The sequence below is a fragment of the Tyto alba genome, unplaced genomic scaffold (assembly GCF_018691265.1).
Source record: "Tyto alba isolate M040663 unplaced genomic scaffold, T.alba_DEE_v4.0 Super-Scaffold_2, whole genome shotgun sequence".
Taxonomy (NCBI): Eukaryota; Metazoa; Chordata; class Aves; order Strigiformes; family Tytonidae; genus Tyto; species Tyto alba.
In genome coordinates this window covers 65,546,155-65,561,647 of record NW_024881282.1, presented here as the reverse complement: position 1 = coordinate 65,561,647, position 15,493 = coordinate 65,546,155, and the positions used below count along the sequence as shown (strand labels likewise).

The 15,493-nt window shown below is 36.0% G+C and overlaps 1 protein-coding gene across 20 annotated transcripts in view; it reads left to right on the top strand.

Moving 5' to 3' along the window:
• Nucleotides 1-15,493, top strand: part of CADPS2 (calcium dependent secretion activator 2) — a 316,654-nt gene that overhangs the window by 250,888 nt on the left and 50,273 nt on the right. For 11 of the 20 annotated variants that reach the window (XM_042792978.1, XM_042792990.1, XM_042792975.1 and 8 more), the window contains 3 exons: nucleotides 1,997-2,153; nucleotides 10,960-11,101; nucleotides 11,231-11,350. In XM_042792978.1, the coding sequence (XP_042648912.1) occupies nucleotides 1,997-2,153; nucleotides 10,960-11,101; nucleotides 11,231-11,350 (419 nt within the window). The remainder of the gene's footprint in view (nucleotides 1-1,996; nucleotides 2,154-10,959; nucleotides 11,102-11,230; nucleotides 11,351-15,493) is intronic. The other 9 variants (XM_042792988.1, XM_042792986.1, XM_042792984.1 and 6 more) reach the window with 1 other exon arrangement.

Genomic DNA, 15,493 nt, shown 5'->3' with positions numbered 1-15,493 from the left:
AACTAAGCATTATTTTTCACTATTTATAGCATGGAACTGTGCATTGGATGTGTAGCATAAATTGTTCTGATGATTTCTGGTGTTGTATTGCACATTTGTGTGTCTTTCTATAATCTAAGAATTTCAGTCTTCCTTTAATGTGATCAGTGTTTTTGTTCTCTTAGAATGTGTGTCACCAATTGCTAATTGCCTTTAGCCTGTTTTCAGATTATCCACAATGACTGAACAACTATCTTAGCTGTAGTATTTTTCCATTCTTCTTCCTTCCTGCCTAAGCAATGGTAGGTAATTCTTGAGAGGGTCATAAGAATTTCTGTCTGGATTCAGTGTCATTTGTAAAGGGGAAGAATATGGAAACAAAATGTGCTGGTTTTCTGGGTCTAGCTGTGCTTTGGTTTGAGTTTTTGGCAACATTTACTGAAAATATTTTTGGTTGCCTAAAAGGGACACCTGCCAATGCCTGTATACATTTCTTTTCTTCTTTCTTTATTTCTTTACATTCAGTTATCTTCTAGAGTAAGGAATCTGTTCCTTTAATGATCTCTCATTTAAACAGGAGCTTCTTCCTGTTTGAAGAAAAAGACTCCAACTCGTGCCAAAATTTTTGAAGCCTCATCTGTCCTTTTCACTATGAGGCCAATAGGCATCCTTACACTGCAACACACAAAATAGTTTTTCAGTAATAGCAGAGGATGCTCAGCATTTCTTTAAAACCTCTTGCCAATTCATCTTTGCCTCATGTCGAAAAGTATTACAGGCAGTCATCGGAAAGTCCAGGATGCAAAAACATATTTGTACACCACTTTTCAGAAGTTGTATTCTATGTGGTGCCTTCCAAGCCTCAGTACATAATTCTACATTACCCAGGACCCGCATTTCAGAAATTCAAGTAAGGATTTCTATTACTTTATTTGAAATTGTGGGAACTCAGCACTTGTATAGATCAAGCTACATATGTCCTATGCTGGTAACTCAAAAACATTCAAAATGAGATGTTCAAAATGAAGGGCTTAAGTTTGCAGTCAAAGACATTTTCTTATCTAGTATGTGTAGGTATTTCTCACTGTCAGATATTTTCATGAACTCTGAGCAAAACACTCTCAGCAGTATGTGATATTCATCCTATTTCATAAGCTCACTTCACCTTCATCTTTAACTTCAGGATCATACAGCTTCCTCTGATCCAATACTCAGCTTCAGTACTGACCTTTCAAAGGGTAGATTTAAGTGACAGTAAAAAGGTACAAGAGTTATACGTGAAGCAGTCTTTAATGTGGAGCTGGCTTTACTTGCTGACTATTTTTCACAGATTTCTTCTCTTCTTTTAAGCAAGGATTACCTAAGAATCTAAGTTTTTACCAAAGAAGACTGTATTCCAACATGTTAAGTTTTTTAAAATTAAGAGAGACATTAGTGAATTTCTAAAGGTGTATTTATAGCATTTGTGGAAATAAAACTGTATGTCTTCCTCAGGAAAAGCTGACATCTTGAAGGCAAAAATAGGAATTAAAAAGTGCTCTGTATCTATTTAAAAAAGAATAAAATTCACATAAAACCCATCCATTCTGATTAACAAATGAATGCAAAATGTATTCACAAGAATTTATTTGAAAAATAAATTAATCTGATTACCTATAGCCTTAGAACTGAATGAAATCAAGAGAAGCATATACAGTAACTTTTCAAGGATGAGACCTTCCTTCTTTTGTTTGCTCTCTGGCAAAAAGAGTTGCAGGGATTTATACTCCTTTTTTGATTGTTTTGTGTTAGATTTTTGTTATGATTAGATCATCTTTCTCAACATAATCTGTTTGATTTCTTACATTTTTGATGCAAGGTTTTGTAAAATATTTTCACATTTTTGACTTGGCTTGTTCATCCTCCCCAAATGACCTAGGACATTAAGTGACATATGCATATATATTTTGCCATAGATACAGCACCTCTCTTTGCTTTATGATTCATGTTTAGTAATTCTATTTTGTCATGTTTACAGGCATTTGCTTGGTGGCCAGAATTATTGGCTGAGCATGCAGAGAAGTTTTTGTCTCTGTATTCTGTTGATATGGATTCAGCACTCGAGGCACAGCCGCAGGACTCCTGGGACAGCTTCCCACTTTTCCAGCTGCTGAATAATGCCCTCAGAAATGACAGTAAGATCTTAAGTTTTTTACTTATTGTGTGCATAAGATTATTGTGCCCACACCTTAGAAATGTGGTTCTAAATAATATAATTCTCAAAATAAAAGTGACAGTGCCTGTGTTTATGATATATACCCTGGTGCTCCATTTCTCAGAAGTTGAGCAGTTTCTCTCTATCCTTGCACCATTTCAGTCCTTATTCTGTCAATCCCTTAACCGTTCAGTATTCCCAAATTGCTCTGTTTTAAATCTATTATGTACAAGCAGCATAATATGTACTTGATATTTAATATTTAATCTATACTGTTCATATAAAATTCTAGTCAATATTTCCTTCTAAACCTCCATGCAAACTACTTTCAGATTAATTATGTCTATGAAGATATTGTAGGCTTAGCATGAATGGAGTAAGATACATACAACAAATCAGTGTTATTTTCAATTGGTGTATTGTTGTATCTTTATTTCAGTTGGAGACTAGAATTTGAGATAGCCATATCATCTTACTTTCATTCATCTTTGGAGAGAGAGATTATTTTTCAGGGGATAATAGTTAAGTAATGTTCTAGACATGTTTTGTGAAAATGATTTTAATAACAGAAACCAAAGAAAATTGATTAGATCTTAATTTTTTAAAAAGAGAATATAAGTAAACATATAAAAAATATCACAAACATATTTTTTTTTCTTTATGATGCCTTAAAATGTTTGGTGCAATTCAATGTTTTAAAATTTAAAAATTACCTACTTTTAAAATATTATTTTAGAGATCCAAATGATTCAAGTTATTACGAAATTTGATTTTTTAATTAAAAAGACAATAAATCATTTTAACTCTTCCTGGAAAAATAATTTCATTTCTGTGGAAGTTCAATAGCTGTTAAGAATTTTAGCTCCATGTATGGAAACTGTTTGACTAAAAGAATGGAAAATAGTATTCAGGAACTTTTCTCCAAGGTTACACATATTCCAACCTATATTATTTATCATTCTATTATTGTTAACCATAGCTGCCAAGTGTTTATTAAAATATATAGGTCATCTCGGTATAGTAACTTTTGGCCACAGAACCATATCATGGAAGGGAGCAACTAGCAAATACACAATTCACTGTAACATGATGGATGACAAACTTCATGGAGGGAAAGGGGCAAATGGACAGGACCACTAAACTAAAGCTGAAGCTTAAACAAGATTGTTGAAAGTCACTGTTATTGCACCACATTGGACGTGGTCTAGGACAGAGTGGAAGAACATTAACACGCAGTCTTAGAGGTCTCTTTTCATGAGTTATGTTTCCATACACTGACATTTAGCAATACATGAAATGCAATATTCCTGATGATTTCTTTTTTCTGTTAGTGTTTACCTTAGTTTGTTTTTAAGATATTCATGAATGTTTCATCTGGATCCTTTGTTGGACAAACTGCAACTACAGAAACATTAAAATTGCCATGCTGGTGCTCAATTTAGAAGGCTGCTCAGAAGGGTGTAGGAACTGTTCAATCTTGGTTCAGATCTCATAAGAGTTAGACTCCTGCAGGGTGAAGTATGCATTACTTTAAGTGGGTGTCTGATCATCTAAAATCCAGATTAAAAATCTGAAGCCCATATTCATGTGTTGTTCCGTCTTACATTTTCAGTTTAGGAAGCACGTCTCTGGTTGAGGTGTCATGTGCACTTGAAACAAATATTTGGTTTCTGAAAGCTGTGGAGGTATTTTACAGTAGTCTTACAAGAAGGATTTATGGCACCAGTTTTAGCTACATTGTGTTATTTGTGTTCTTTTGCACTTTGGTTCCAACCTGAGAGAAGTGATAGAAAGAAACAAGGGTTATCCTCAGGTGTAAAGAGGTTGCTGGTAAGCTACTGATTTTTCTTTCCGTAAAAGATTAAGTGGCTAATAATGCTGAATGATTAAAACAACCTTAGGAAAGACGTTTTCTGAAAACTTGCACATCAAAGCAATTATTAGAAAGATTGTAAAACCTTAACTGAAGGATATGAAACGACTGCTGTATGAAATGTCACACCTGTATACCAATTTCAGTAATTCCCTAATGGTAATAGATATAGTAAATGACAATTTCTGGCAAGTGAAAGCCATCTGGAAAATTATACACTTTTTTTTTATCCCAGAACTATTGGAAAGCAACTGTGGAAATTAGTCACCTTTTAATCGGTGGATATGTTAGCAAGTGGCAAGTGACCATTCTACTAAGAGCTGATTCCCAAGTGGAATGTACCTCGGTGCTTATTCTTTAATTAACAGCCTTTTCACCTGGCAAGTGCATTAGAACCATTAGAAAGTGCTCCCCGTGCTTATATAATCAATTTTACAGTCTTCCAAAATGAAATAAATAATTCTGGCTTCACCCTAAGTGAAAACCTTTTCCTGAAAACTATCACCTTCATAAAGATAGATTTAGAAAAAAAATCTAAAAAGGGAAAAACTGGAATGTGGTCTCATGAGGATAAAAAGGCTAGTGTTAATAATTAACAAGGAGAGTGAAGTGGAGTAAATTAGCCATAATAGAGCCCACAGTGACTGGCAAAGTCACCTCTCATTATCAAAAAACTCATTAGGAAATGAAGAGGTGGAAATCCCACTGGGTTATTCTCACTCCTCAGCTATATCAGAGATTACTTTTCAGATTTCTTTCAAATGAGGAACTGTTAGGTCACCATATTGCATATTAGGTTAATCTTCAGTGAAATTTGGAGGACTGACACCTGCGTGTTATTCTATCTCAAGAGCTTTAAATGAGCTCTACATCTTTAATGCAGGAGTCAGTTTCCACATAAACCTGACATGAGTGAACTCCTAACAATGAAGAAACAATCTAACATTTACAGCATTAAAGAAAACTTACATGTAAAACTATTTTTATAACTATGTCTCTAACATATAATATTAGAACGACTGTGAGATAAGGAAAATGCATAGTCTTTGCTATTCAAATAATATCGAATGTGTTATTTTACATAGTATACAAAACATTGTAAAGATTCAAGCTGAATACTTCAAAGATAAAATTCATATAACAATGAGAAAAAAATATTTTCCAATACAGCATATAACTTTTCATGAAGTAAAAGGAGGGAGGAGGGGGCAGTCCTGCCTGAAGTTTCAAATTTCTATTATAAAGGACTCTGTTTTGAATCACTTTAAGCTTCTCCATGTTTTCTGACCTTATTCCACAACAATTAAGAGTTCATCGGTGAGTCATCAGTGATTGCTTTCCTATTAAGTCTAACCGAAGAACTACTTTAAAAAATGGATGGAGGACTATCATTCCCCTATCCTATAAAATATTTCAGCTTTTCTGACAAGAGCTAACAAATAACAAAAATGATTTTAAAAATTACATTTGCTATGGAGATGAGTAATAGATTGTAGTTAAATTTATTGTGATTTTTCAAAATGTAACGGTTTGGAAAAAATATTGTAGCTGCTTTTATAGTATACGTTTTAATGATATCCAAAGTTTCTGTTGCTCATATGCAGTTATGCCTGACTGTGTAAAGCTTTGCAGACTGTACAGCAATAACAGTACCCAATATCTCTCTATGTTAGCAAAATTATTTTTTCCAGAATTGGATACTCATAGAGGAAAGAAGGACATGGTTGTCCTAGGATTGCATCTTATTTTCTGTAATGCCCATATTATTTTTGTCCACAGAGCCTATAAATTATGTTATGAAGGGGCCTGCTCTAGAGGGCAATTCATTTTCTGTAGTTGTTTAATTCTTCAGATTAATCAGGTTTTTAGTGCCTCAAGAGAGACTTGTATTAATTTCTCTTTATTTAAGATTGTGTCACAGATATCTTTTAGTGGCATATGCCTGGTTACATGAAGTATCTATATATTTTGCTTACTTTAGAGGTTTTTCAGTTGTATATTCAATATTCTGCTACTTTCCTTGTCAAGTTTTCTTTCCAAGTGTCACCGACACCATGTACTGTGCTGTTGCTCAGCATTATTGTATTACTTCATTGGCATGAATCAGTCAAAACTAGGCGTATTGTAAAATTAACTCATAATCTTCATTTTCCATCAAGTATTACTCAGTGAAATGTCTGTACTTGCTCTAACTCAGCCACGGTACACCTGTAGACAGTCTGATGAGGCTGATTTAGAAGAACCAGCATGTTGAGTGTTTGCCTCTTGAAAGCCACTGACATTATCATGGCTACTGATTTCAACCAGGAATTCTCTGATATGTTTTTTCCACTCCTGTTAGTCGTGTAGTGGCAAACACCACCAAAGACATCACCTTCTTGCTTTGTTACAGCCTGTGTACCACTTTTGTACTAGAAGTTATGTATAACTTCATAGTCCCTATTTTGAACTGATACATGGAGTTAGAAAACAATTTGGATTTAAGATAATCAGGGCAAACTTTATATTCACGCTGATACCTCTCATCAAACCTTACACTTATCATTAGTTGTAGTGGGAATCTTTTCTTAGATAAGGGACTTAATTTTTTTGCTCAGTCCTATTAGGAGCTGCTTTGAAATCATAACCTACCTTCAGATAAGAAATACATGTTTTTGTTACTGATACTGAGCACTAACTCCAGCTCTATTATTGCTTACCAGAATATTCAATATCCTTTTTGACTGAATGCGAGTTTTCAGCACAAGGAAATCGTGCAATAAGCTGTTCGTGTCACTCTGTCTTGTAAAGATTAAATACATTTTCAGCTTTCTTCCACATAGTATGTCTCTAAAGCTCACTTTTAAAGTATGTCTTGTATATAAAAATACACAGCAATTTGTATATAATCTGAGACATTTTCAATTTTCACCACAATTTAAGTAATTGATTAATAAATGTTCTGTGGAGGCAAAATGTAATATAAACAGGAAATGAACAGAAATATAAGCTTTCTTTTTATAGGTTATTGGGCAACTTTCAACTGCTACAAATAGAATAAGGAGTCCCAAGGAAATTTCCGTCTTGAAATTTACTCGTTTTATTTTGGATTTAAAAGTATGTCAGAAAATGCAAGTAGTTCCTTCCCAAGAATCCTATGGAGAGCAGGATAATTATAGACTGTCTGCCAAAGTGCTAATTTTGGCAGTGGAAAAGAGATTTATTTTAACCTGTATCATTCTTGCTTTCCTTTGATTCTGCAGAAGCTCTTGGGGACACCGTAACACACTTACTCCAGGATAACTACTAAATTGTGCCTGTGTAAGTAGAAGCATAACAACCCCTGCAGCTTCTGTTGTACACAAGCACAATAGATTATTTTCCTCCTATTAGAGAAGAAACCTCATTCCAGGGCTGCATTATTATACTGTACTTTTAATCTGTGGTCTTTTCTTGTCATATTTTAATATATTTCAGCTACCAAATATGTAAAAATTGAATAACTTTCATCTTCAGCTTCAGTATTGCAAGAGTTTTTCATCTGGGGATCTGTTTCTGTTCATGCAATCCGTTTCCCTTAATATTGTCTATGCATTGCCTTGCCCTGGCATAGGCTTTCATTTTGTTGTTGTTTGTGTGAATATGAGATGGCTCATATGAAGAGGGTGTGGGGTGTCTATATTGACAAGACAATGGAGAATTAAGCTACATAGCTTTGAAGACAAGTGGTAGTTGAGGGATTTGAAGTGTGGCATTTCCTCAAGGATCTCTTGTTTCCCATCTGCTCTGATGCACAGGTGGTACCTTTTGGCAAGATCAATTCTAGTCATAGGGTAGAGTGCCATGAGTCTGCTGATGATACTCAACTATATCACTTACCCCTGCGCTCTTGAGTTCTTTCCCTGCCCTGCAGTAATCCTTGACGGAGATCTCCAGATGGGTAAATCGGAGCTGCCATGTCCTCAGCCCTGGGAAAACAGAATGCTCACCAAGTTGTTGAATCGAGACAGTGCTCTCGTGTGTACGCCCACCTCCACAGAGGGGTCTCTGCGGAGGTGCAGTCATATTAAGAGTCTTGGCATCATTTTGGGAAGTTTAACTTCCCTGCAAAGACTGATTGTCAGGCTGTTAGGAAAATGATTAATCTTTTTAAGTTGAACAGCTTATATTGCCTGTGACTTCTTTAAATTTCATTCTGACTTAAGAACAACAAGAGTCACACTCCTGCCCATGAGGCTTTATTACTGTAATTCCCAGAGTAGGGCTTGTAGCAGAGCATTTCTGCAGTGTGCTCAGAAAACAGTAAACTACAAGCTCATCCCTCCAAGTAGCTGTGATTGCCTGATTAATGCCAGTCCTGAACTGATTTGCTATTGGGCAGCAATATTGACTTAATTGATACAGTTGTATTCTTGTTGTTTTAAGCTCAAAGTTGCCTTGAAAAATCAGTCTAATATGTATCTTGATACCAGCCACTTTTTGTTTCTCAAAGGCAGTGTTCATCAGCTGTGAAACCTTTGGGTCAATATCCAAATCTTTCTCAGTTGCTATTATTGCTGGGCACAGATGCTGCAATTTTAAGATATGTAAACATAGAAAAAATAACACTGTTTTGAGTGCCTGATATGCAAATAATTATACCAGAGCTAGCTAGTTAACAAGTAGATCTAGGAGCAGCGTAAATAATGGAACATGTTTGTAATGGACTCATAGGTGCTCTCAAGGGTAGATTCTCAAGTGTTTAATAAGAGATGAGTCTATGCTGCTGCCTTTTTCTCAGTGGAAACCCTAACAATCTCTGCCTGCTACCTAGCTGCCTGTCTTCATGAAACTTCATATATCTGATGTCTCTAATCCTGGGTGTATTATGGTTGAAATTAGCTAAACGTTTCTAAATTCTTAACGAGAGACAGGTGAACAAAACCAGAGAGAGCTGATCACATTAGTATTATCTCCTTAGGTTAAAGTGATTGCTACATAATTTCCCATTACTCCACAAGGATATTTTCAAGAAAATAGTTCTTGCTTTCAGATCTCTGTGTTCAATAAAAAAAAAAAAAAATAATAATATTCGTATCCAGACATTCAGCAACAAAAGCACTTCCTTGCAATACAAGTATCAATAGGGAACTGAAACTTGATGACAATTTTCCGCAGTCTCCATCTCTCGCAGGTTCAGTTTGTGGTGGACATAGTTCAAGAATGGAAGGAAAAGGAGTTTCTGGAAGTTACAGAAATTATTTTTATATGTTATACATGGAGTTGTACCAGTAGTGGAACAAGAGGGATTGTAATTTTTATGAGATGGTTTCCAGGGTTTTGAGCCCCATGATCCAGACTTTTCTTTTTAGAAGGTGGAAGAAGCCTCCTCAAAATACAGCTGTGGTACACATCTAAATCAAATGAGAAGCCTGGATGCAGGAATTGGTGGGAGGAGAAACCCACAAGAGAATTTAAAACAACAGAAAATGGATGTAAGAAAAGAAGGGTTACCAAACTCATGAAAATTTCTCTCTATGGCTCAGCTTGCCTGTGTGATTTCCATGTACACATGAGAATACTCATAGGTCCTAATAATAGTGATGGATTAATGGGTGAACACAGACACATTCAAAACATGAAACTGATATACTCCCTTGGTAGGACAGGACATTAGTGGGTTAAGAGTTAGGATTTGCTAAAATAATGTTTCAGGGAGTACAGGGCCAAGCAGTGGTGGTGGCAAACTAATTTTCAGGTTTTAAACATCTTCAGTTTACATTGTGTATACTATTTTTCATGCAGTAAATCCCATCTGTGAAGCAGGTAATTTTCTAATGCTCATAGCTACTTTACTTTCCTTGAGTAACTAATATGCTTCATGCCTATAGTATGTTTGCCAGTCAACTCCATTTCTTTTGAAAAGCAAAACACCTCTAGGTGTGTTACATGTTGTCAGCTTTCCTAAGTGCTTCAGGCAACTAGTTTTCAGTACTTTTTTTAAATAGTGATGAAACTACAATTGCTGTAATGTTGGAGATAATCACACCAGATAATTTGCCAACTTTCAGAAGGGAAGCATAGAGTTAGTGTTCTTTAAAATTTTGCGAGAGACCGTTGAGAGGGCAAAGGAGGGGCAAGCTTGGCTGCTGAGGCTGTGTTTCACATGGACACAGACTGTCTGGGAGGTACTTTTGTTTGTGGGAGTCTTGATGATATTCGTGCACATTTATGTCATGATGGAAAAAGCCAGGATTCTGGTGGTGAGCTCTGGCCTTCAAGATTTTTATGTATGGACATGCATAGGCATGCTAAGACATGTTTCCTCTTCAAGAGCTCATTGACTGTCCTGTGTAGCTATAGGCAGTGATTCAGGACTTTGCCAGCTCCCAAGGACACAGAGCAGATAGGCAAACTGTTCTTATTCCCCCAAACGCTCATATGTCACATATTGCCTTTTTCTGTTAAACAGTCTGGAGGAAATGCTGCATACCTTTATATTTTTGCACATAGCCTGGTGAGGCTGAAATGTTTTACTGTAACCTTTGTTCTTCTTAGCATAAGGAGAATAAAAATAATTGAATGACACTCAAATACTGTTTGTTTGCTTTGGCTTTTTCATTCTGTCTTGATGTCTACATATTGAACAAAATTGCTAAGTCTTAGATTCAGCAAAGTATATTATTAATTTTAAGAAGATGAGGAAGTTTTCTGGTTCAACAAAAAACTTCAGTATGTGCCTAGTTTTCATCACAGTCACAGTTTTAAAATGTACTGCAGTGTCCTCATGGAGCACATTATTTATCTTTTATGAACTATATTTCCTACACAAGCTGGATCTTGTTCTTAAAATACTTTTGTATAATAAAACATTTTAAGAGATACATTTTCCTATGGCAAAATAAGATTGGGAAAAGCCTGACGGTTTTTATTTGTGTTTTGTTTGTCTTTAAAGCATTTTTGTGCAATGGAAAGTTTCACAAGCACTTGCAAGAAATTTTTGTTCCCATGGTCATCCGCTACATCGATCTCATGGAATCATCAATTGCCCAGTCCATTCACAGAGGTCTTGAACAAGAATCATGGCAACCTGTCAAGTAAGTCCTTTCTATAATCTTCGAACAAGGCAGCTGCCTATAACTTCTTGTCTAATCAGGTGTTCTCCCCTGTTATTCTCTAAATATTCTATTTTTTATTGTATTCCTACATTGTTTATTTCTTCACAGGAGCATCACCAACAGTCTTCCTAATGTAGCTCTTCCAAAAGTTCCAAGTTTGCCTCTTAATCTTCCACAAATACCTAGCTTTACTACACCAACCTGGATGACTTCTTTGTATGACTCCACGTGTGTATTCTTCAATAACCTTCTGACTGTATGTCAGCTCTGCATGGCCTTGCTAGTGTTCTGTGCAGCTGTATTTGGATTGCATGGTTTTTATGATCTCTTAGTTGGAAATTATTGTTCCTTGGGAGTAAGCCAAGCATGGACTGTTAGTGAGTTGCGCTTTCTAGTGCATTAAAATGTAGCAGTCTTAAACCTGATAACAGAAAATCAACTTGGCAAAGATCTGTTATAGTACAAATGGTGTTTAATACCCTAAACAACCTAATCGCTCTTCTGAATTAATAAGCAGTGGAGAAACTTTGAGATAACTGATTTTAGATCATGGTTTTGTAAAATGAGTCAGCCCATCATATTTTTGCATGGGTTTGATTAACTCCTATATTGATTGCAAATATTGTCATTAGAGTAAATATCATGTTACAGGAAAATAGTAAAAGATTAATAAGTACCTAGAATAGAAATACATCCATTTCTTTGTCTAGTCAAAAAAATATGTATTTCTTTTTGATTTCTCCCAAATACTATAGTGCTAATTTCTTAAAACTAACTAAATAAATAAATAAATGTTAAAAAAAAAGTAGAGCAGACATTCCCAGTTCTGTGGAAATATTCCCATAGTTACAGGCTGGATTTCTGTGTGAGGACACATTCATATATATTATAGAAAGGCTCAAGAATAACCTTTTTTTTAGCTAAAATTGTATTAGGAAAAGATGAATGTGAAAAACTTCAAAAAGCACACATTTGAGAGGCAAACCTTGATAATATGATTTCAAACCAAGTATTTTCTTCTTGAGTTTTATGATAGAGTTAAACACTCCTAACAAGCACTCAGATCCATTACTGCAAGACTTCATAGAATCACAGAATACCAGGGTGGAAGGGACCTCAAGGATCATCTGGTCCAACCTTTCTTGGTAAAAGCACAGTCCAGAAAAGATGGCCCAGCACTCTGTCCAGCTGAATCTGAAAAGTGTCCAATGTTGGGGAATCCACCATTTCCTTGGTGAGATTATTCCAATGGTGATTGTTCTCATTGTGAAAAATTTTCCTTTTGTGCCCAGTTGAGATCTCCCAAGGTGTAACTTCTACCCATCACCCCTTGTCTTTTCCATGTGACTCCCTGTAAAAAGGGAGTTGAAATTTTGTGCTCTGCCAGACTTCTGACACTTGTGTATTGAGTATTATGATTGTTCTGCTGCTAATTCCCCTAAAAGTTTACAAAAGTCCTCTTTGTCTTTGTCTTTGGTACCTTTTGTGTTTAATACAATAATGCTAGGTTTCTCCTGATATGCTTATGCAAGTCATTTCAGCTTTGAATACAAACTAACTGGTCTTCTGCTACTTAAATTCCTTTCTGTTATTCCCGTGTGTTCAAGGGTTCCTTTTTTCAAAGAATAGCTTTCAAAGTTAAGAGTTGTTATAATCTTAGATATGGTCTTCTTACAGTCTGTATTCTAGCAGCCCCATCCAATAAAAATAACTTGTATGTATTAAAAATAATGTATCTGGAGTATTGCATTTTTAATTAATGTATAATAAATATTGATTCTGGTTGGAGGATGATAGTGGTAGATCTTTCCTAAATTAGGGGTTTAGTGTAGCAATAAATTCCTAGACTGTATTGTCAAAAAATGTGTGATTATAGTGAAATTCAGCCGTTGGCTCATCCCCCTTGCACATCTTCTGCTATTAAGGTTCATGGTGTGTATAGGAAAGTATGCATAACATCCTAAACTAATCAGTGAGGTGTTCAAAGCGTTCAGTGAACACTGATATTGATGTGTGCTGTAAGCACTTGATAGCAGTAACTGTCGCTCTGCTGCTTCTCAAGGGCATTGGGGACAAGAAGGTCTGCCAAAGTGCTGACTCCAATGTAGGCACCTCTTCATGTTCTTTTACCCTAAACATAGAGCTTTGAAGTTGTATTTTATAAAATGTGTATAAATTAAAATTCAAGATTGCAGGTAGTATTAAGTTACCTTTGTAATACTGTGAAATTCAGGTATATTTTAAGAATTAGCCTACCTATGTTCTACTGAAGAGCCAAATAACTTCTCAGAATGGCCATGTATTGCATTTGGATAAAAAAAATAAAAGTGAAGGCACTAAAGCCAGTTACTCCTCCTCCCAAGCTATTGAGTTTCCTCTTTCCTGATGGATGCAATGTCTCAGCATCCAGCGCAGGAAGTGGTTTACTTTCACTGTTACATGAAAGAAAGGCAGAGTGTTTTATTTTCCCCACTTCTCCCATCCCATCCTTTCCAGGAAGAGCAAAGCTTCCTCTTTCTAGTTAAATTCTCCAATGGGCAGTAACCAAATACCTAAGCTCCAATACCTTTTAAGAAAAACCTGGTGTTTTCTGTCAGTTTTCCCTTTTGGTGTGGTGAACACCCACCTTAAATGGACTACTGTAACATATTGCATTGTACATAGAGACTGCAGAGGAACCTAAATTCAGGTGCCCAGGGCCTGCTTTGTCAGTCATCACAGGTGGCGCCTCTCCACTGACTCTCCCAGTCTTTCTTTCCCAGCCCACTGTGCTCCCTCCTCCTGGCCACACAGCTGATGCTCTGGCAAGAAGATGACTACTTATATCACTATGTTAGGCTAGACTTCTCTCTCTTTGAAATTGATGATTTTGGCCAATTAATCATTATCAGTTTGAATTACACAGTGAAGAACCTACAGGCAAAAAGAATGAGAAAAAGTGGTCTGTGAGCCAACTGAGTTATAGCTGGTGTACAGTTTGAGTTATAATTTGAGTACATGTTTACCAAGAATGCCAAGTCCTGTGTCTGTTTTGTCTGAAATAGGAAGAGATTTCATATTCTCCAAGCTTTACTGATGTTCATGTTCAGTCTCTTATGTTCATGTTTAAGTCCACTCATATTCAGCAGAGCTGTTATGTGCCTACCTAAGAACTTTTGCTGGGAAGAAGGAGGTGAAAATACATTCACAGTTAGGCATTTCTTTGTGTGCTTTATTGATGAAAATGGATTTTACCGTCTTTCACTTAAAAGTTGCTGCAATTCTTTTGAACATTGCTGGAGAAGATTGTTTATATTTTTTAATCAACTGATGCTTTTTCTTTTCCCTGATCACGTTTTGGAGCAGTAAATGTCTGCTGCTTGTAACAGCACTTAGAAGATCATTACCTCATTTTCAGTTGTTTTGGCTTAGCCTTTTATTACTGGGCATTGGAAAGGGAGATATGAAAAAGGGAAACTATTATGAGTGGTAGTTTGTTTTGCTTGATTGGTCTCAGGAGAGGACAACTCAGAGGACACCTTGGCTAGACATGCAGAGCACTGTGGATTACTGTTCCATTTGGCTGAAGACAACATTCTTAAAGAGTAAAAAAGTCTGAATATTCTGTAAAAGTTTCTAATCAGCCAGAATGAGGGACTTTTTCCTTAATTTTTCATTAATTCAAATGCACTACTTTAAATTGCATTTTTGTTCCATTTCATATTTTAGATTTCATTTCTCTACTTTTTCTGGACCTGGCTTTTAATTTAGTTTTGTTGGTGATTTTAATTGTTTCTGGTTTAATTTATATATTGCTATTATTAGTACAGGCATAACATAGGTTCGGTGACTAAAAATATTGTAGATACAGACCTGAGGTTGTCTGTTGTTATCTGGTGCCAGTCTAGGACATCAGTTTCAGCACAACTCAAGGCTGAGGGCACAGGGAGTAAGATACGTGCTTGTAGGAGTCCTGTCTTGCCTTCCAACCAGAACAGGCAACATCAAAAGGAAATATGTCAGCTATATTCTTCCTGCTATAGTTCAGCTACAACAATTGACAAGAGGGACCAGCTGGACAGTTGCCTTGCTCTGATTGTGATATGAAGCGATCTGGTCTGAATGTGCCTGAGCTCTTGTGCTGGATCTTTCTCTGTGTTTGTGCATGGTGAATAAGTCAGGAGACCACATTTCAGTGCTTTTTGGGGGGGTTGCATCTGTAGTGCCACATACATTCCTGTCATAGTGATAAGAGTAAAGTGGTATAGCCATAGGACTGATGGAATAGTGAAATTTAACTGATCTAATTTCTGTGGAATAAGGAGTTTTGAATATAGCTACTTCCTATTGAGTGTTCGGGAAGATGAATATATACTGTGGACCAAATTTATT